Source organism: Ruditapes philippinarum, unplaced genomic scaffold (assembly GCF_026571515.1).
Source record: "Ruditapes philippinarum isolate M1 unplaced genomic scaffold, ASM2657151v2 ctg805_1_1_1_1, whole genome shotgun sequence".
Lineage (NCBI taxonomy): Eukaryota > Metazoa > Mollusca > Bivalvia > Venerida > Veneridae > Ruditapes > Ruditapes philippinarum.
The window spans coordinates 124,927-147,738 of NW_026858563.1; the positions used below are offsets into that span (position 1 = coordinate 124,927).

Genomic DNA, 22,812 nt, shown 5'->3' on the forward strand with positions numbered 1-22,812 from the left:
TTGTTATACGGTCGGTTTGTCTTAAATTATCATCAACAAACTCCGGACTGTTCAACACATGGCAGCTTGTCTTATTACCAACCCCTCCATTTAAATATATTAAACCGTCGTATAGAATCTCCCTTGCATCAATGATCTATAAGGACCAGAAAATATAACAACACTGAAGTGAAGTACGGGGCATCTTTTTACGGCTGTCACACGGCACTTGACACCTGCTGTTGTTAATTACAAAATTCTGGAAACAAAGTGATCCCTCGGAAGCATTAACCACAACAAAATAACATAAGAATTGCAGACTCGGTTAAATTGAGTCTGTACATGAGGGATAATGAATAAGTGCAACATCCCTCACGCCCCCTAGCACCGGCTTGAGCGGAACCTTCTAAAATATTAAATGCATGCTGTATTTTTTCGATTCCTTTTTCAAATTCACAGTTTTCTTGTTCTGAGGAGATTGATTAATATCAATTAAATCGTTCTTGACATCTTTTAACTGAGAGTCAAGATAAGTTTTAAACAGCGAAAACGCTTCTATAGCTGAATCCCCCGGGGACTTACCGCCTTCTCCTGGTAATGAAGCACCACCACGTGAACAACCAGCATTTTCTATCTCGCTGTCTGACATGTATACTGTGTCGTGTAAACTTGATGTTAACTATTGCCCAGTATTGCGTCGAATGACCAATACACCTATAACACTGGTTTACGTATACAGTCAGTGCATGGCTCACTGACCATAACCATATAAGGTAAAAATCGTAAAACCTACGAATATTAACGAACAAAAATAAATATATATATAATGTATTGTTTACTCTTATATCTATAAATTCACTTTATTTTCATTTTTCATTTTAGTTTTTTTTAACTTAATGTATTGAAAGAAATTTGTCAGTAACTTCCGGCATTAAATACCCATTTGTTTACATGTTAAGTTTCTTAGCGTAAGTTACACTGAAATACCATATCCGTTCTGTGCATTCATACTTTTGTGTTCGAGGTCCTTATCCGAAGACTTACGAAAAGGGGCGAAAAGTTGCGATTGGCATTGTTGTTTCTTTCTTCAATATTATACGAAGTTAAACTGTACTATAAATTATATTTAAATTTTTGTATTTACTTATAAATCAAATATTGATGAAATAAAATTTGTATTTTCATTTTCCGTATCTTCAATGTTAAAATTTATTTGTCACTGCAGTGAAACATATTTTCCGTAATTTCTCTAGTGTCTCGCCGGACTATTTTCTTTTAAATCTGCAAGTAAACAAAATTTAAGAGAATTCTTTCAAATTGTAATAAAAAAAGAGAATATAATAAACGGAAAATTCAAGATTTTTTTCTAAAAATACATTTTTTATTTTCATCTTGTGGCCAGAAAATTATCATATTTCACTCGTGGCTACCGCTACTCATGAACTATTTATTTTCATGCTACTCGATGAAAAGAAATCATGAAATGATAGAAAAAATTTAATATCCTCTATTAATTTCTATGTATACATCAAATGTTTTCGCATGCATCAAATGCTTGTGTGACGTCACTACAGGGTTTAGATTTCATATTTGTTCTCATCTTATAAATCTTAAACAATTTGTATTGGAAAGAAGCCAAGTGACATTTGTTTTCTGAAAATGGGGAAGGTCGTTACAATAGCTCTTCTATGACATGCACTACTTCATGTCATTGCAAATATCTATATATGACATGCAATACAGCGTGGTTTTCGGAAAAAAAGATGTTCTAATTGTTTTTTAAATAAGTTTTGTTATCGAAATTTAGAATATTTAGTGGGGAGTTTTATTGATGTGAGTTATATTTTTTGTATCACAAAAGGGTTTATAGATGTTTCAAGATTTTCATTAAATAAATTTTTCATATTAGTTTTTTATCTCTTGATAATAGCTTTAATATAAAACATTACTTATACAAATGCCAGCATATCTTAGTTCAATCGTAAAGTAACTGAACACACTAGTTCATGTATTTCTTTAATTAAGATTGTATCCTTATATTGAGATGCATTTCATAACAATGAAAATGTTACGTTACACAGTCAAACCCTGTTATGTACAACAACAGCTAATTAATACGAATTAACATTCTTTTTAATATTCCACGACTTTTTTTTTCATTATTTTTTTAAACGACTTGCGTACTATCGGTTATCATCATTTTTCATGAACTTTGATAAAGAAGTATGTTCTCTTAATATAAAAAGAGAACAATCAATCATTAATACAATCACGAGTTCAGCGATTTCTAAAGGTTAACTATGTTATGTTTTTGAAAGTGGCGAATAATGAGCTCCTTTGATTTAACCGTTAAACTATTAACTGGATATTCTTTCGTTTTTCGTGAAATATGGATTATATTTTCATTTTATAAACGCGAAAAAATAACCTTTTTTTTAAATTTCATTATAAAAGAAAAATGGTTACGAATCCCCTTGCTTGCTACGCCACTGCAATTTTACAGCGCACAATAGTATATTGATTATTTATAGATGCGTGACGCGGTTCAATACACATACAATGTTTGTGTGTTTATTCTTTTACATTTTATATTTTTCAACGAAATACAGAGTATTTATGGTGAAATAAAAGTGAAATTCAATCGGTTTGATCATGTTGTTTTGACTGTTATACATTGTGACGTCACGCAAATAAAAAAAACGTCTGTACAGCGGTTATGGCTGAATTAAATATTGGTGTTTATATTAGTTTACTTAGTTAGACCATTTCCTATCATTCTAGATAGTTTTCAAAAAAAATTCAACAAAAATTGTTTTTTTTTAATTTTAATATCAATTTTTACAAACAAAAAGGAGAAAAAAGTCTCTTAAAGTAATAACGAGTTTTGACTTCGCCCACTTTCATATTTATATTTCATATTCATACATAAAAAATAACTTATATTTGACTGATAATAGCACCATTTTTTATGGGTAAAATTAAATAAAACGCCCCTAGCACCGGCTTGAGCGTTACTCAATTCTCAACACTTAAATGTGCTGGACTCAATGATCAATGACATACGTCTTTGTATAGTCCCATACTCAACTTAACAATGACTTATGTCATTTATTTTTCAATTCTAAAAAAAAAAACGTTCTTTATAAAATTTATTTTTTATACAGCTATATAAATAATTGCATTGAAATGAAAAAAAAAGAAAATAATTCATTCAAGTTCATATTGGTTTTAATACAAAAAAGTATATACACGCAAATAAACCTCCTTTTATGAATAACATTCTCAACCGTCATTAATTGAATCTTGAATAGTTTCAAAATAAGAATATACCAAGGACATTTATGATCGACTAAATTTTACAAAATATTGTCGAAGTTTATTCATTAAAACAAACAGGGATAAATATCTGTAACAAAATACGATTAAAAACAAATTTAAAAGGAAGTAGCGGAACAATCTGCGCGATTGGTAATATAAAAAGGTAATTTCTTTTTTGTTTTTATGTAGTTATGCTTTTTAATGTACGTAAATATGAGATATTTTGGTATTTGATAAAAACTAAAATGGTTCAGGTCCATTTGAAAGTTAAAATCAGCTTTCATTTGCCTTGCTTTTCGCCATATCTATTTTCTGTGTTATATTTGTTTGTGTAATTGGCGTGTTTTGATTCAGATATAAAATATGAAATAGTTAAATAGAAAACATTAAGCTATGATATTGATAGTGTACAGAACACATGGGTTTTATCTTTTATACATTATATCCACTTGCTTTTCGTTAAATTTGAAATTTGAATATTATGTTACACTTTTATACATCAAGTCGACCTTGTTATGTTTTCCTTTTTCCTGAATCATTGAAATATGTCACGTGTATGAATATAAATGTATGAGAAGCATTGTTTCATATAAGATTTCCTATTATGCCAAAATTGTTCATACTAACCAAGGATGAGTTATTGAATTTGTATCCGTATATAGCAACAGAAGGCTCGTTCCCATCGTCTCATGTGGAAAATTTCATAAAAGACAAAAGATCAGGGATATAAGTTACGGTAAACCTAAAGCGATATCTACAGCGACAGGATAAAGGTGGTGGAATATTCGGTTGCTTTTTGGAAATAGAAGGGGGTACTGATTCTGTTCGTCCAACTTCAAGTAATTTCGCACAATGTCACATAAGCAGTAAATCTGTTAAAATAAAATCCGTCTCTGGAACATTTGTGGGAGATGTCAAAAAAGTAACTTTAAATGGAACAGTCATTTCTGATTATAAAAAGCAAGATAATGAAATTTCTTTCAAAAATCCAATCGATATATCTGAAACTTTAAGTATACAATTTCATTTTCGGAAAAATGATAATAAATTTGGATCGGATTCTGCAAAATCGAACCCTTTCACATATAGTTCAAACATACAGGAACACGTTAGAGGACACGGTAAAAAGACATCCAGTAGGCTTAGAAACTATCACATTTAGTTTGAACTGACATTGAACCAATTTTTTGCATCTGACCTGAGCAACGAGTTAAATCTTATTGCTAATTTTGTTTTCTCAGTCATATGCATGGTCAAAATATAGATACAGCATGCATTTGGATCAGCTATTACTTGTACAAAAGGCTAATTCCAGACTTTATAGAAAAAGATTCAACCTGTGTTTCTATATTGACTAGTCGTGTCTTTAATTTAATGTCTTTTTATTTTGCTCCGACTTTCTGGTTCAATTCTGCATCTCAACTTTAAAACATTATTTAAATCTATAAGGATCACATTTTTATAAAAGTACAGATTGTAATTATCAATAAAACAAATATTGCTTCTGATTTTACAGAAATATAGGCTATATCGCTTCTTATTTCAGAGACTATATTTCGTTGCACTACTTTACTTCAATAATTGTAGCACTAGATCAAAGTTTAGTTTCTTTTGTTTGTGATCAGACAATCGTGTCTTTTTCTACTGTGGTCACTATAGATACCCGGAATTTTAGAAATGTTGTGTAAGTGTAATGTATACTCAAATAGTAATGTATACTTAGTCCTTACGTAAGTGTAAGGTCACCGTTACCTCACTTTACCTTAATTAAATTCACACTAATTTGTTTTCAGATTTCGTACATTCTGGTTTTAATTCAAATAAACTTTATTAATCGAGGTATTTCTAATATTACTGTACTTAGTTTTTGGTTAAGAAAATAACTCATAGAGTAGGATTAAATATTCATAAGACTCATCTCAATGTCTACTTTTTCGTATTTTCAGGTTGATTTACATTTGATTTAATATACAAAAAAATCAAATTGTTTTCATTCCTTTTTTATCTAAATTATTGTATGAATGGATTGAATTTTTAAATGCTCAAATTTATTTCTTTATTTTAATTTTTTTATATGTATTTTGTTTTTATTTTTATTTTATTATTTGCTCGATTATACACATCTTTATCTTTCATTGGTTAGTGTTTTTAATTTGTGATAAACGATGCATTCCTCACTCACACAATGCTAATCTTGCATGAGTACACTTACAGGGTTCGTAAACGTTATTGGTGGCTCGTTATTTTGGACAAAAGTTATAAGTAAGTAAGGTTTTGTGTAAAATAAACTGAGTAAGTCCTTATGTAAAATAAACTGTTCACTGGAAGATGTAATGAGATTTAAACGCAGTGTAAAATGATTTGTTGGAGGGTGTGTTTTTAAACAGAACTCCTATATCTCAGGAATTTAATAAGAATTAGTTGAAAAAAACTATCCTGTACCTTTCATTTTATCACTATCCTTTACAATTTATTATGCTCCCCGAAAAAATTTCGGGGGAGCATATAGTCGCCGCCTTGTCCGTCCGTCCGTCCGTCCCCTTTTCTTGTCCGGGACATAACTTTGAAACAACTAGAGGTATCAACATGAAACTTTGTAGGTAGATAGATCTCATTAAGTAGATGTGCAGTGCACAAGAACCGTAACTCTGCCTTGCCTAATTTTTGAATTATTCCCCTTTGTTTATTTTTACACTTAGAACTTTGTCCGGGACATAACTCTAAAAGTATAAGAGGTATCAACATGAAACTTTGTAGGTAGATAGATCTCATTGAGTAGGTGTGCAGTGCACAAGAACCGTAACTCTGCCCTTGCCAAATTTTTGAATTCCCGCCCCCCTTTGTTTATTTTACACTTTTGAAATTTGTCCGGGACATAACTCTAAAAGTATAAGAGGTATCAACATGAAACTTTGTAGGTAGATAGATCTCATTGAGTAGGTGTGCAGTGCACAAGAACCGTAACTCTGCCCTTGTCTTATTTTTGAATTATCCCCCTTTGTTTATTTTACACTTTGAACTTTGTCAGGGACATAACTCTAAAAGTATAAGAGGTATCAACATGAAACTTTGTAGGTAGATAGATCTCATTGAGTAGGTGTGCAGTGCAAAAGAACCGTAACTCTGCCTTGCCTAATTTTTGAATTATCCCCCTTTGTTTATTTTACACTTTGAAATTTGTCCGGGACATAACTCTAAAAGTATAAGAGATATCAACATGAAACTTTGTAGATAGATTGGTCTCATTGGGTGGAAGTGCAGTGCTTAAGAATCATTACTCTGCCTTGCCTTATTTTGAAGTAATTGCCCTTTGTTTATTTTTACTTTTTGACTTTTGTCCTGGACAATACTTTAAAACTATTAGAGATATCAACATGAAACTTTGTAGGTAGCTAGATATAATTGGATATAATTGCAATGCTTAAAGAACCTAAACAAAGCCTGGTCTAATTTTGGAGTTATTGCCCTTTGTTCATTTTTACACTTTGACTTTTACCCGGGACATAACTCTGATATCATCAGGAAACTTTATAGATAGATAGATCTCATTGAATAGAAGTGCAGTGCAAAAAAACATAACTCTGCTTTGCCTTATTTTGGAGTTTTTGCCCTTTGTTCATTTTTTTTATACTTTCCTGTGTCCAGAACCTTCTCGGGGAGCATCACCCGGTTCAACCGGTTCTTGTTTTATATTGACAAGAACTTTCCTTTTGATTTTATTTTAGAATTATCTTAAAATGTTATTTTAGAATGGCAAGATCAATCATTATCATTTTAATTTAGAATCACCTTCTTCACTGTAAATTTTACTGGAAGTCAAACTTATTCTAGACGGCTTTCGACCAAAAATATCTATCTCTAATGGAGTTCTTCAAAATGTTTTCTAGTTTTCGTTATATGCTGATGGTACTGTACTTTTAGCAGAAAGCAAAACTGATTTGCAAAATATCTTAAATGCTATGATTGATTACTATAAGCTATGGAATCTTGTTGTAAATGAAGCTAAAATAGTGGTTTTTATTAAGTCAAAACCTAAGGATGATTTTGGTTAACCTTGGAGTAGTTTTCTAATTATAACGGCAAATTTTTGAAATAAAAAAAAATCTTGTTGATAATGCTAGAAGAGCAATGTTTTTGTGATCCAAAAGTTCCGTAAATTATGTCTTCCAATTTCTTTGCAACTACATTTTTTTAACTCTAGGGTTGTACCTATCCTTCTTTTTAAAGTGCAGTTTGGGGATTCGAACAAGTTCAAATTCTGGAGAAATTTCAGTTGTATTTTTTAAAATTTATTTTGAATTTTAAAACTTCTACACCTAATTTTATGGTTTATGTTGAGTTAGGCATATTTTCATTAGTCTTACAAGTAAAAGCAAGAGCTGTGTGTTTCTGATTAAAATTATTTATGCTATGGAAAATAAGATATATAAACTTCTTTATAAAATACTGTTGTCTTTGTCCTCTAGGAATATTGTTAATTTTAAATGGATAAATTTTGTGAAAGAAACACTTTGTAACCTTGGCATGTCAGAATATTTTCATAAACAGAAGGTAGATAATATTAATCACTTTAAAAATATTGTGAAGCTTAGACTACATGATGTATGCATAGTACTATTGATAAATCTTCTAAGTGCTTAGTGTATCGAACATAATATCAAAACATCTAGATGTACTTCCATTTGGCATAGGAAAATATTAATGTAAATTTAGAACAATGACCTATGGCAGACAATTTGGCAATTGATCATAACAATAGACTCTGATCCTTATGTCCGTATCAAGCTTTCGGTGATGAATTTCACTACTTATTTGAATGTGCGTACTTTAATGACATAAGACTTGAAGTTCCCAGTTTTTTATATTCATCCCAATATTTTTAAATTTGACAGGTTAATGAATAGATGTGACAAAAAGATTCTACTAAAATTATCTTCATTTTGTAAAAACATTATGTTAACAGTTAAAATTTAGATAATTAATACTTCTCATTCTCCGTTCCCTTTTGTTACAATGTGAAATACATGTTGTATTGAATTCAGTACTTGAGGAAGCTCTAATTAAAAAGGCTTAAAATATTTAATGCCGGATAAATTCAACAGACCAGGGCCAAGGTGTCTGCGAGGTAGTGTCTCAACCTTTAGCGGATCTGTGCCTGTATCACTTTTTCATCTTCCTTTAGCCAGATAAGATAAGGATATCTTATTACAGTCAGGCAGTTTGTTAAACACCACTAAAAGCTTTATCGATTATTAAATGATAGTATCAGTTAACTTCTAGATCACAAAACTTCTCGTGATTTGCTTTAAACGCTTTAATTTGCTCTATTTCATGCTAGGTTTGACCCGGTCCATACTTACAGAAAATTTCTATAATTATATTTTGTATCGGGCAACTAAACAATGCTTTCTCCATTATGACAAAGGTTATTTTCGGTATAAAGAAGTTACGAGTACCAAGCAAAATCGGTTTAAGAGTTACAGTGTACTCGTTATGATTTAGATTTAAAAAACAAACAAGAAAATACAAGTCCAAAGTTGTTACACTTTATGAATAAGTAACAATCTGCTTCTATAACTCTTACTTTACTAATAAATATTTTTTAATTTTGTCAACAAAATAGTTAAACAAATGAACGTTTGAAGCAGTATATCAAAATTCGTCTAAGATTATTTCTATTTATATCTATACATAGATATGACTTTACAATCTAAATTTAGATATTGTTAACCGGAAATTCGTAAACGATAGATGATATGTCTGACTCAAGAAGGTAATTAATTTTACTTTATCTTTCTTGTTAATGTATGCTAAATAATATACATTACGCAGAGATATGTTATTAATTTCATAACAAGTACAATATTCAAGGTACTTGTTTGGTGTAGGAAAACTTTCATTTACTTTTCTTGTTATTTTAATGTAGCTACTTTCTGTTTCGTGGTTGTTTGTGTTTTTATACGCCCGTTTGAAAGACGGGACGTATTATGGGAACGCCCCTGGCGGACGGGCGGCGTCCAATTTTGTCCGGAGCATATCTCCTACATGTATGGAGGGATTTTAATGAAACTTCATAGAAATGTTCACCACTATGAGGAGCAGTGTCGCGCACATGAACCAGGTCTCTAGGTTAAAGGTCAAGGTCACACTTAGAGCTCATTGAAAAATGCTTGTCCGGAGCAAAACTTCCACATGTATAGAGGGATTTCAATATTACTTGGCACAAATGTTCACCATTGTGAGGCGGGGTGTCGCGTGCAAGATTCAGGTCCTCGCGGCCAAGGTCAAGGTCACACATAGAGGTCAAAGTTCAGATAAAAATATGAAGATGTGTATATGGACCATTTAGTCATCATTTATTGAGGGATTGTAACACAAATGGTCATTATCAAGACTATGGCTGTGATACATATAATTTAGGTCAATATATACAAGGTCAAGGTCACTAAAGATGATGAAATATTCCAGATTTTGTAAATAGAATTTAATCAAAGGGCGACAACAAAGTTATTACTTTGTTCATAAATGACTTACACAATTACTCCCCTTGATCTACTTTCACTTTCAATTCTAAAAATAGAATTTAATCAAAGGGCGTAAAATAATCCTCTTTGTTGGACTTGAGTATGTTCTAAAGAATGTAACATTTATTTACACATGTTTCATTCATTGGTCAAGATTCTTAACTGTGATAACTATGGTGTTCTGTAGACTTGGTATTTGTTCATAAAGATCATACAGTAATTACCTTATCAAATGTAAATACTTTCTCATAGAAATTTAATTATATTTTAATTTTCAAGTAAATTTCAGTTCAGCTCTCCTACATGTATGGAGGGATTTTCATGAAACTTCATAGAAATGTTCACCACTATGAGGAGCAGTGTCGCGCACATGAACCAGGTCTCTAGGTCAAAGGTCAAGGTCACACTTGGAGCTCATTGAAAAATGCTTGTCCGGAGCAAAACTTCCACATGTATAGAGGGATTTCAATATTACTTGGCACAAATGTTCACCATTGTGAGGCGGAGTGTCGCGCGCAAGATTCAGGTCCTTGCGGCCAAGGTCAAGGTCACACATAGAGGTCAAAGTTTAGATAAAAATATGAAGATGTGTATAGGGACGATTTAATCATCATTTATTGAGGGATTGTAACACAAATGGTCATTATCATGACTACGGCTGTGACACATGTACTTTAGGTCAATATATGCAAGGTCAAGGTCACTAAAGATGGTGAAATATCCAGATTTTGTCTGGAGCATATCTCCTACATGTATGGAAGAATTTTTATAATACTTTATGGAAATGTTCACCACCATGATATGTATTGCTCCATGCATGATCTAGGTCAAAGGTCAAGGTCACACTTAGAGCTCATTGAAAAACGCTTGTCCGGAGCAAAACTTCTACATTCATAGGGGGATTTCAATATAACTTGGCACAAATGTTCACCATTGTGAGGCTGAGTGTCGCATGCAAAATTCAGATCCCTGCGACCAAAGTCAATGTTACACATAGAGGTCAAAGTTCAGATAAAAAATTTAAGATGTGTATAGGGACCATTTAGTCATCATTTATTGATGGATTGTAGCACAAATGGTAACTATCATGACTACAGGTGTGACACATTTAATTTAGGTTAATATTTGCAAGGTCAAGGTCACTGGAGATGATTAAATATCCAGATGTTGTCCGGAGTATATTTTCTACATGCATGGAGGAATTTTAATGTTACTTTATAGAATTGTTCACCACCATGAGACGTAGTACTAGTGCCCTGCACATGAACTAAGTCTCTAGGTCAAAGGTGAAGGTCACAGTTAGAGCTCATAGAAAAACGCTTGTCTGGAGCAAAACTTCTACATGCATAGAGGGATTTCAATATAATTTGGAACAAATGTTCATCATTGTGAGGCTGAGTGCCGTGCATAAAATTCAGGTCCCTGCGACCAAGGTCAAGGTCACACATCCTGTGCATATCTTCCCTACTGATTTGTTTTAAGGTTCATTTAACAACACAGTGCCAAGAATAAAAACTTGCTTGCTAGATAACACTTATCCATAATGCCCCCATCTCCATCTAAAGCTTTCGTAAACGGGCGTATTTTGTGACTATGGCACCCTTGTTTCCATATGTTTTTGATTCAGATAATAAACGTAAAAGTTGAAATACTAGAATATAAAATACCTATATGTACTTATGTCAGTGATATTAAATTAATATTTACAATTTATTTTATCAATACCTCATCTACTTTCTGTTTCGTTCGTTTGTCGTATTAATTATTTTCTTCTTTGTGTATATTGAAAATGTCACAAGTCATGTTAAAATAACAAATAAACGGAGGAATTTGAAGATCAAAGCCATTTCATACCAAATCTGATTTTTTTCTTTAAAAAGGCCGAATGATATAGTCTATAAAGTTATATGGTTTTAAAACCCATATTTGAATTTATTTAAAGTTACAGGTTTAGAAATAATGTACGATTAATAAATAAATGAAACATAATTTTCGTCAAAGGCAATTATAAATCATTCAGTTGATTTGAACCATAAAGTTACGCAAAAATCAATTTATACATTTATTGTAACTTTGATTATTATGAAAGTAACTTATATGAGCTTCCACATCGGTTTTCCAAAAACCGAACTCTATTAATAGCTCTAACTATTATTAGATAATTAAGTGTTAGAAACACAAAATATCTCTATACATTTAACGAGAACTAATCACACTTTCCATGCATTTTTGCATCATTTCATTTAAACAAATTCTTAACGTTACTTGCATTTTAGGCAGACGATATTTTTAGCTTTGACGGAAAACCGTTTCTACTATTTATAAACTGGTTGTCACTCTATCATTTGTAGGTCATTGTTCAAATGCTGTTGTTCTGAAACAAACTTTAGTGAAACATAAAATAATGTAGCCATATAAAAGCTTGTTATATAAATTATAAAACAAAACTGATGTGATATGTTGTGAAAAAAAATATATATTAAGGCGACAACAGACAATTTTCGTGGTACTCTCATAAATGTCATTTTAACCTTCTTATTTTAGTAATGATTGTTATTTATATATCTATAATCTATTATGCATTTAATGTCTCTAATCTTCATAAGAAATAACATATTTGAAAAAAATGTTATTTTGAACAAAAACTATAATTTTAAATCGTCATATCAAAGTCATTTTCTTTATTTTTTTGTCATCAAACTTTAGGAATATAAACATAATATATCTGGGGAGAAGTGTCTGAGATTTTTTCTGTCTTTCTCAAAAAAATATTACGTAACGTCAAACATTGTATGCGACTTTTTTACCATCTATTTTACGTAATTGAAGATAATTATGTCGCTGATTGAGCAAACACTAGAACTCCGCGAGTCGGATGTGTCGCCTTGTGAACAATGTAGTTTAGGGGAAATGGTCAGGACAAAAATGAAATATGAAAAATAACAAAGGGCAATAACTAAAAAAATAATACGTGCAGAGCAGCAGTTTCTGTACACTGCACTTCTTATCAAATTCTATGATGTTTCAAGTCCATAGCTTTCATACTTGAGGAGAAATGACCAGGACAAAAATAAAGTAAGAAAATCAACAAAGGGCAATAACTCAAAAATAAGAAATGCAGAGTATCAGTTCTTATGCACTGCACTTCTTTTTAATGAGATCTATCATCCTATGAAGTTTCAAGTCCATAACTTTTATACTTTCGGAGAATTGGCCTGGACAAAAATTAAGTATGAAAATTAACAAAGGGCCATAACTCAAAAATTAAGAAATGCAGAGTACAGATTCTTGTGCACTGCACTTCTTAATAGTGAGATCTATCATCCTATGAGGTTTCAAGTCCATAGCTTTTATACTTAAGGAGAAATGGCCCGGACAAATTTAAAGTATGAAAATAAACAAAGGGCAATAACTCAAAAAATAAGAAATGCAGAGTACCAGTTCTTGTGCACTGCACTTCTTCCTAATGAGACCTATCATCCTATGAAGTTTCAAGTCCATGGCTTTTATACCTTAGGAGAAATGGCCCGGACAAAAATAAAGTATGAAAATTAACAAAGGGCAATAACTCAAAAATTAGGAAGTGCAGAGTACTGGTTCTTGTGCACTGCATTTCTTCTTAATGAGATCTATCATCCTATGAAGTTTCAAGTCCATAGCTTTTTTAGTTGAAGAGAAATGGCCCGGACAAAATTAAAGTATAAAAATTAACAAAGGGCAATAACTCCAAAAATAAGAATTGCAGAGTACCGGTCCTTGTACACTGCACTTTGGGTTATTGAAAGAAGCATGCATACCAAGTTTGAAGTCAATCAGACTTATAGTGACTGAGTTATGCTCCGGACAAGCTTTAGGGGACGCCGACACAGACGCCGCCGCCGACACCGCCGACAAAAGTAACCCCTATATGTCACCTTTTCAAGGCGACACAAAAACTAACTGACACATTTCCCTCCGTAAATTAATTTTCTTTCATGTGCTTGAAACAGCATGTAAATTGCTTGATTATTAAAAAAGATATGCAGATTCAAAGTTAGTCCGACTCAGCAGCAAACGGAGTGTCATAAATCGGCTGTTATCGCTCAGACCCCTACGCTTCACGCTAAATTTTTACATAACACACAAATATCGCACCAAAGGGGGTCTCAAATTGCGGTAACATACTCTAAAAAGATTTTATGACCAAGTGACATCTGACCAATTAAAAAGCTGCTAAATAATATCATTTCATGGCAGAAATTTCTTCAAATCCTAACGTCATTGAACGTTACCGTCCGTCTGGTATCTGTCGCACATGTCACGTGACTATCGGTAAAATTTGAGGCACTCGGTGGGGGAAAATGGAACACATTTAATTGTTTCACTTTTAAAGTTTATTATTATCATCATTGGTATTATATTATACCAGTGTCACTCGGCCTGTGTATTCGTGTACGGAATTCCGTTAATATATATTTAAAAGAACGAAAAACTGAGCTCCAGACAGACTTAAAGTCCGTGGTACGATGTTCAAATTAGAACGGGATATTATAATGTGGGAAATAATATAAATTTCATACTTTGTCCTAGGCTTATTAGTACTTTGTTTGATCGCAATTCATGGGTGAATAATATATTCAAAGCATTCACTAAACATACATTTTCATATCTTTTTATTGATACATCCGCAGACTATCGAAAAAATATTTTAGAAATTTTTCAGGGACACCTGACCACGAGTCATATAGGCGTTCTCATAAAAAATGTTGTCTGTTCCTTTTGATATTGCTAGAAAATGAGGTCTACGATACAGCAAGCTCCTGAATTCGTACAAAAGTCTATGAACGCAATGTAATGTCTATCAGATTACGGGACAAATACATTATTAATTTACACATTTTGGATATTTTAGCAGCGATTTGCCGCTTTGCTGAATTATTTATGCTACAACCTAGCCGACAATTTCTTAATTTATAAAAAAATAGGCTAAATAAAAGGTAGAAGATATAATGTTGAGATATTCATGAAAGATATACAGTGATTTAATGATTAACTTATTACGGGCAGTATCTACTTATTAAAAATAAACAGGTTATTCCCGTATAAATGGAACTACCGATTTCCCTCATTGATGCCTCACGAGGGGGGGGGGGGGCGGGCAGCTAATACGCAAAGTAGATGAAAACGGTTAAGGTGCCGTTTTAAAACGTTTAAAAACATATTTTCTGGACTAACTGCTTCCAAAATTAAATTACAAATGTGTTCAGATATACTTAGCCAAAATCTCATTCTAGGTATTTTTAGTGATAATTAACTCCGTTGTCACCTTAACCTCGGCTGTCGCCACAGTCTTATTCTTTTTCGTGTCAATTCAAATCATGAAAAACACATTTCCATATGAATATAAACTGCTAACAAACAACAAGTATTCACGAAGGACAGTTTCTAACTTGTAAAAGAAATATTTTCAATAAGTTTTTCATTGATTTCTTGATCATTTTCTGTTTGGGCGGGAAATATGTTGTTTAACAAATAAAATGTCGTGAAAAGATAAATTTTCACCACGGGCACTTTAATTAAGTGTATTGTATTGTAGCTTTAAAATTTAAAAAGTAACAAAGTAAGGCAAGTTTGTTTGACCTTTAGATACGAATGTGTAGAACTAAATATACAACACACATTTATAATGTGTAAGAATGTCATTTGATTAAAGTCATCAAGTAATATAAACCTGTTTCCTCAATGAATTGAATATCCATGAATTATACTTTAATACTATTATAATGTCTTGTTATATGTCTTGTTATATGAGGCTCTCTCCTAGGAAAGTAAATATGGACTCGAAGTTTTTTGTTTGTTTTTCTTTTCCCCGTCAATTTTCGCTTTTTAAAGTAGAGAAATTCCTTTTTTCATAATAGAACGTTAATGTATTTTTAGAACCTACATTTCTTCCTGATTCAAATTTTGCTCTTGTTACAGGTCGGGAAAAATGTCAAGAATGGCTACTGGCTCTGGAAAGGAATCATCTGCAATGTCTTCAAATTCAGAAATGGAGAGGTACGTTGATTTAAACGATGTTCTACAAAAACAAATATATTCAACAACTAAAAGCAGGGAGCTGAAGTAGCTAAAGCACGCTCCGTTCCTCCGCTTAATGATCTGATTTTGTTTCCGATTTATTTCCCATAACGGCAGCTTGCTTATCATAAATATTTTCGATCATCTTATCAGAGGAACGGAGATTTCTTTCTTGAAACAATTTTATAGGGGATTTTATATTGAAATGTTTATATTATACAAGGTGTCTTATAGATCTTCCTTACTTTATTTTGGTTTCTATTGCGTTTAATTCTGTAACATCGCATTTATATCTATATTTAGTAAACAAACAAATGTATATTTTATTCCTTTTTGGGGAAGGGGTGGGAGGAAGGACATTTGAGAGAATTTCATCTTTGAATAAATGGACTAGTATTTGTTCTTTATAAAAATAAGTTTTGTGTCCCTGTGACTGCTTAGTGTATTCACTTCGAGATGTTAAACGAAACATTCAAAAGGAATTGATATAGATTAATATATACATACATATATTTTTCAAAAAAATAAAGTTATACTTTTGGCTTAAGACAATTTCTATTATCTTGTACATGCATTCCGCTAAAAGTACTACTTTTCCTACCATTTATGTCTAGTAAAGTGATATATATTTTTCTTTTCTTTCAGTTCAGTTGATAATGACTGGAGGGAATCTAGAACGGTTGCGCAATGTGTGTCATATCTTTGCTTCTCAGAACATCTTTCTGACATCAGCTTTACCTTCAGCGAAGATAAAAGTGTGAAACTTCCAGCACATAAATTTGTACTGAGCATGCGCAGTGATGTTTTTGAAGCTATGTTTTATGGTTCTCTTGCAGAGGGAGATGAAACGGTGCTAATAAAAGATGTGAAACCTGACGTAATGAAGACGATTTTAAGGTTTATATATCACAATAGTTTTGAACGCACAGATGTTAAATCTGCAATAATTTATGGTGACGACCTTAAAAGGATAAAAATTGAGGACATGTTCGTTTGTCCAAAATGTTTTTTTGTTGTTTTTTTTCAATTCTCTCTTCTTAGATTAACATACCCTTTTATTGAATATCGATGAGATAGAAAATCTATATCATTCATTTTTACTTTTTATTTATATATGATTCATTTATTTTTTTTATTTATTTATTTTTTTTTTTGATTGAATAATTTTCGTTTTCTGTATTTTAGATTTGTCTACACCGACAAGCCAGAGATTGACGGAAATAATGTCTTACCTTGTTTGTATGCAGCAAAAAAGTACAACTTGTCTGGTCTTGTCAGACAATGTTCCGACTTTCTTCAAAACAACATTGATGAGAACAATGTTTGTCAGATAATCGAGCATGCCATCTTTTATCAGATGAACCCTCTACAAGAGAGATGTCTTTCATTCATCATGGATAATGCATCCATGGTCCTTTTTTATAATTATAAATAATGCTAATATAATATAATTATGCTCCAGGTTTTATAGAATTATCGCACGCAACATTGTTGAATATTCTCAAACGAGACGAATTAGCAAGCGACGAAATTGATGTATTTAGGGGGCGTGAGGGATGTTGCACTTATTAATTATCCCTCATGTACAGACTCAATCAAACCGAGTCTGCAATTCTTATGTTATTTTGTTGTGATTAATGCTTCCGAGGGATCACTTTGTCTCCAGAATTTTTTAAAGCAGCATTGAAATGGGCGGAACACAATTGTGAATCTAAATCTGGACAAAACATGCGCGATCAACTTGGGAAAGCTTTGTTTCAAATACGGTTTCCGAATATACCAACAGATGAGTTTGCGCGCGTTGTTACTCCATCTGAAATACTAACCAGCGACGAGATAGTGGCGCTGCATCAATATAACGCAACAAATGGGTCAACACCTTTGGGAAATTTCAGACAAGGGGAAAGATTGGGAGCACAAATTACTGTAGACATTAATAAGTTTAAGTATAATCAGCAACATACGACCGTAATGCTTGGTTGTGTATTAAATGTACAACAGAATGATAACAGTATTGGACAACATTCATATTATTTTGATGGACGTCAAGTTGAAACAAGAAGTAAGTCTCTAAGATTAAAGTATGTCACTGGAACGTTTGTTGGCTGGGTAAAAGGAATCGCTGTTAATGGAGTCAAAAAAACTGATTATAAAACCAATGGAGATGAAATTATCTTCTTGAATCCCATCAATATGTCTGGCAATACCAATGTTGAATTTCATTTCAGCGAAGAACCTGTAGGTAATTCTCCTTTTGGATACATGGAAACAGACCATTTCTCACATATTTCTAACATATCGGAACTCATTAAGGGACAGACTATCACCATCACAAGCATTCCAGGCGGCTTAGAAACCATCAGTTTTGTTTACATATAAGGATGGCTAGTTATGTCATTTGAGAAATAATTATAATTTTATAAACATATTTAGCCCAAGAAGATGAATGGAGAGTGAAAGTTCACTTTTTGACATGCTGGGTTCTTTATTTGTTTATCAGTCTCTATGTGTACTGCTTTTATAAATGACCGTGCCATGTTTGTACCACTTAAATATTTGTCTATACGCTTTTTTATGCGTGCACCATTTTAATATTGGCAGTGAAATTTTCTGTACGTGTTTAATCGTTTTCGTTGGCCTTCACATCTTTTTTGTTTGCTCCACTTAAACTTTGGCCGAAACATCTTTTTATTGGTAAATGTTTCTTTAACATTGTAATGCTTTGGGAGGTTTGGGTGTGAGAGAGGGGTGTCGAGTGTTAGATTGTTTTTCTTTCTTTCTGTTTTTGAGAGGGGGAGGCAAGGTTGTTGGTTTGCATAATACGAGTTATGTATTTAGTTATTTCCCCATTATAAATGTGTATACAACAGCTGAAAAATCTGGTGTTGGACATATCTCCCTTGCTGCGTTTTTGCCTATGTTTTAAAGTATTTATTGTTTTCGATTTCTTAGATTTAGAATAGTAAATGTGTATACAACAGCTGAATAAACTAGAGTTGGACACATTTCGCTCGTTGAGGTTTTGCTTTGATTTTAATTTGTTTTCGATTCCTTATATTTCATTAAATTAATTTAAAAGGATGCTTTAAGATGAAGGATGTATCCAAACTGTTCTTTTACTGGCTAAATAATAGTGATTCCGTCATATTTTGATAAAATCCAGTGTGTCAAAGGTGACAAAGCAGAACCTCCTTGAAACTATATGTAGTAATAACACTCGTATGTGAAGTTTAAACCGATTTTTGGTGCGTCAAGCCTCACTCTTACTCCATTATGTTCCTATATGAAGAACCAGTGTAAATGAAATGAATCCCCGCCAAGTGAAATTATAACAATTGTAGACGAAATAAATAAAACACACAAATGATAATGTAAACAACCCAATGACCCAATGACTATAACAAAAGTACTCGATGTCAAAAAGGAAGGCAGAGCAACAAGAAAATCACTTACAAGGGCCCGAAGTTGATTTGTGTATGGATGTAAAATCTATCATTATTACATACTTGAATTTTATGTGGATTGCATCTAAACAAAGAACTAAATAAAACGAGATGTGCAGATTCTTTTTCCAAATTAAATCAAAGCACTAACATTTCTATTTCTTAATTTAAGCTGCTCTGACGTACGAAACTATCTAACTCTGATTTGCAAGATATCAGTTTCCTGATGACGCTTAACTTTATGATAATAGCTTCGGCATTTGGTTTACACATGGTCTAAAATGAATCATGTTTGCCTTTAGGGTAAAGAGAATAAAGAACAGTATATGCTTGTTTACACGATAAAAAAGGGCTATTTTGAAAAACGGAGTTGATGTGTGTGTGTGTGTTCATGCGTACATACGTCGTCAGATAGGATGTACGTTAATAATCGAAAGAAAAACGCGAAAAGTATAATTATAAGCAGAAAATGTGCAACAATTTAAAGGAAAATTGTCCACCTTAAATTAAAAAAAATCGAATCATAAGAAAATTAATTCATCAAGTGCTTTCTTACAGACGTGTTGTCGTATTTTTTCCAATCTGAAATCATCATAATCACGCACGTCCTATTTAGTTTATGAATACCTGTTCTTTCGTCACGTCATTTATTAAATTTGTCAAAGAGTCAAATTCGGTATGTCTACAAAGAAATGCATTAAAATTGTCAAAGTTTTCTATTACCTATTACTTTTAAAGTAATCAGTATTTTAACGTTCTCTATAAATGAATTTTATACACCTGTGTAAGGAGATTCATTGAAATGAAAAAATAGCTTTTCTATTCAAGTTAATACAGGTTTTAATATTAAAGTTTTTATAAAAACGCAAATAAACCTCCTTATATAGTTTACTAATTACAATCTCAACCTTGAGTAATTGAATCTTCAAGGGTAATAATTATAATGTAACCAAAGATATTAAAGATCCGACTCAGATTTACACACAAAAAAACTTTGTAAAACAATTCATCATGACAAAAAGAGATATAACGGTGTATCTATAAAAGATACGGTTGAAAAGGAAGTAACGAAACCATTTGTGCGATTGCTTCGACAAAAAGATAATGACTTCCTTTTGTATGTAGTAATGCTTTTTAATGTACCGTTATTTGAGATATACTGATATTTGCCCAAAAAGTATAATCATTCGGGTATATGTTTAGAGGAAAGGAAATCCTTTCACTTGTCATTTTTATCTTTTTGCAATATCTACTTTCTGTTTTGTGTGTTTTGTGTACTCAGCGTATGTTTTGATTCAGATATAAAATATAAAATACAAAATATCGTGTATGAATACGTTTAGTTATTGTAATAGTAAACTCATTGACGTCTTATAGAACTGTTGTTTTGAGATGGAAGTTGGAGTCCAATATACTGCTCATACTGAACATGGTATCATAAAGCATTATATTGTAAATATGTGTTATAAAATTAAGATGAACACGACAATTTTGTAGTGTATACTGTTTTACGGCAAAAATTGTAAGGGACTAGGAGACACAAATTATTACTTTGTACATTATTATAAGTATTGTTGTTTTTGTTGTTGTTTTTTTTGTTGTTGTTGTTTTTTTGTTTTTTTTGAAAATCGGAAATGTTATTTGATTGTGATTTCTAAGTCATGCACTTTAAGATAACGTAAACAAAAACACATTGTTTGCGTTACAGTACAGTAATTTCTTTTCTGAAAATATATATTTTATTACATGCGCTACATCGTGCCATTGAAAATATCATAAGATAAAGCGTGGATTTCGGGTTGGGGGAAATTCTGATTTTGGAAAAGAAGTTTGTTATCAAAATTTAGAATATTAAGAGGAGAGTTTTATTGAGGTGGATTTAATTTTGTTTTACAAAAGAGTTTTTAAATATTTTTCTTTTTATATATAGTATTTACTTCTTGAATATAAAACGCTATGTGTACAAATGCCAGCATATCTTAGTGCAATCTTCAAGTAAATGAAAGAAAGAAAGAAAAAAAACAGTTCATGTATTTCTCAAATGTATACGCATTAATTAAGATTGTATCCCTACCTATTGATTATAATATGAAATACATGTATATTTCATAGCAATGAAAATTTTACGTAATACAGTCAAACCCTGTTATGTACAACAACAGCTGATACGAATTTATGTTCTTTTTGATATTCCTTGCTTACTTCCGGTTATCATCATTTTAAACGAACTGTGATAAAGGAGTATTTTCTCTCAATAAAAAGAAGTACAATCGATTATTACTACAATCACGAGATCAATCTCTTGAGTTCTAAAGGTGAATTATGTTTTTTTTATTTTGAAAGTGGCGAATAATAAACCTGTTTCATTATAACCAAATATTTTGCAATAAAAAATGATCTCTCGAAAGCATTTAAAACAGCAAAATAATATGGAAATTGCAAACTCGTTGATTGAGACTGTACATGCGGGATAATGAAAACGTGCAACATCGCTCACGCCCCTAGCACCAGCTTGAGCGGAACTCAATCATCAACACTTAAAAGTGCTGGACTCAATGATCATTGACATACGTCTTTGTACAGTCCAATATTCAACTTCACAATGACCAATACCATTTATTCCTGCTTTATGAAAAAAGGTTCTTTATAAAATTTATTTTTGTACAACTGTATAAATTAATGCATCGAAATTTAAAAAAAAACGAAAATGATTCATTCAAGTTTATTTTGGTTTTGAGTATATTAACGCAAATAAACCTCCCTTTATGAAATTTGAATAACATTCCCAACCATGATTAATTGAATCTTGAATAGTTTCAAAATCATGATATAACAAATGAAATATAATACCCGACTTAATTAAAAAAAACATGTTGTCGAAGTTAATTTATCAAAACAAACAGGGGAAAAAATCTGTTAAAAGGATACAACTAAAAACAAATTTAATGGAAGTAGCGGAATAATCTCCGCGATTGGTTATATAAAAAGGTAATTTTGTTCTGTTTGTATGTAGTTGTGCATTATATTGTACCCAAACTTGAGATATACTGGTATTTTGTAATAGAAAAACTACAATAATTCAGGTACATTTTGAGAGTTAAAAACATCTTTCATTTGCTTTGCTTTTCGCCAGATCTATTTACTGTGTTATAATTGTTTGTTTAATTGGCGTGTTTTGATTCAGATATAAAATATGAAACAGTTAGATAGATAACATTCAGTAATGCTATTGATATTGTACAGAACACTTGGGTTTATCTTTAATACCTTATATGCACCTGCTTTTCGTTATCATCAATTTAAATGTTATTTTAAACTTTTATACACCAAGTCGATCTTGTTGATTTTACTGCCAGTATACTGCTCATTCATAAGAAAACTCATATCCTAACTCATTTAACATCTAGAACATGAGACTTATATGTGCTATACAATTTGTACGAAATAATAAATTTGTAGTGTATTTTACGCCAAACATTGTAAGTGACAAA

The 22,812-nt window shown here is 31.7% G+C and overlaps 1 protein-coding gene across 1 annotated transcript; it reads left to right on the plus strand.

Annotated features, from left to right (window-relative positions):
* The first annotated feature begins 9,002 nt into the window (after positions 1-9,002).
* On the plus strand, positions 9,003-17,313 carry LOC132753598 (BTB/POZ domain-containing protein 6-A-like). Its single transcript, XM_060744082.1, has 4 exons — positions 9,003-9,070; positions 15,780-15,857; positions 16,524-16,775; positions 17,064-17,313. The coding sequence occupies exons 1-4, from the start codon at positions 9,054-9,056 to the stop codon at positions 17,311-17,313; spliced, it is 597 nt and encodes a 198-aa protein (XP_060600065.1). The 5' UTR covers positions 9,003-9,053.
* The last annotated feature ends 5,499 nt before the right edge of the window (positions 17,314-22,812 follow it).

Bases quoted from the DNA above. Each gene is read 5' to 3' on its own strand.
- LOC132753598 (XM_060744082.1), top strand. The intron at 15,858-16,523 runs GTACGTTGATTT...CTTTTCTTTCAG, and splicing joins TCAAATTCAGAAATGGAGAG to TTCAGTTGATAATGACTGGA. The intron at 16,776-17,063 runs GTTTATATATCA...TCTGTATTTTAG, and splicing joins GTAATGAAGACGATTTTAAG to ATTTGTCTACACCGACAAGC.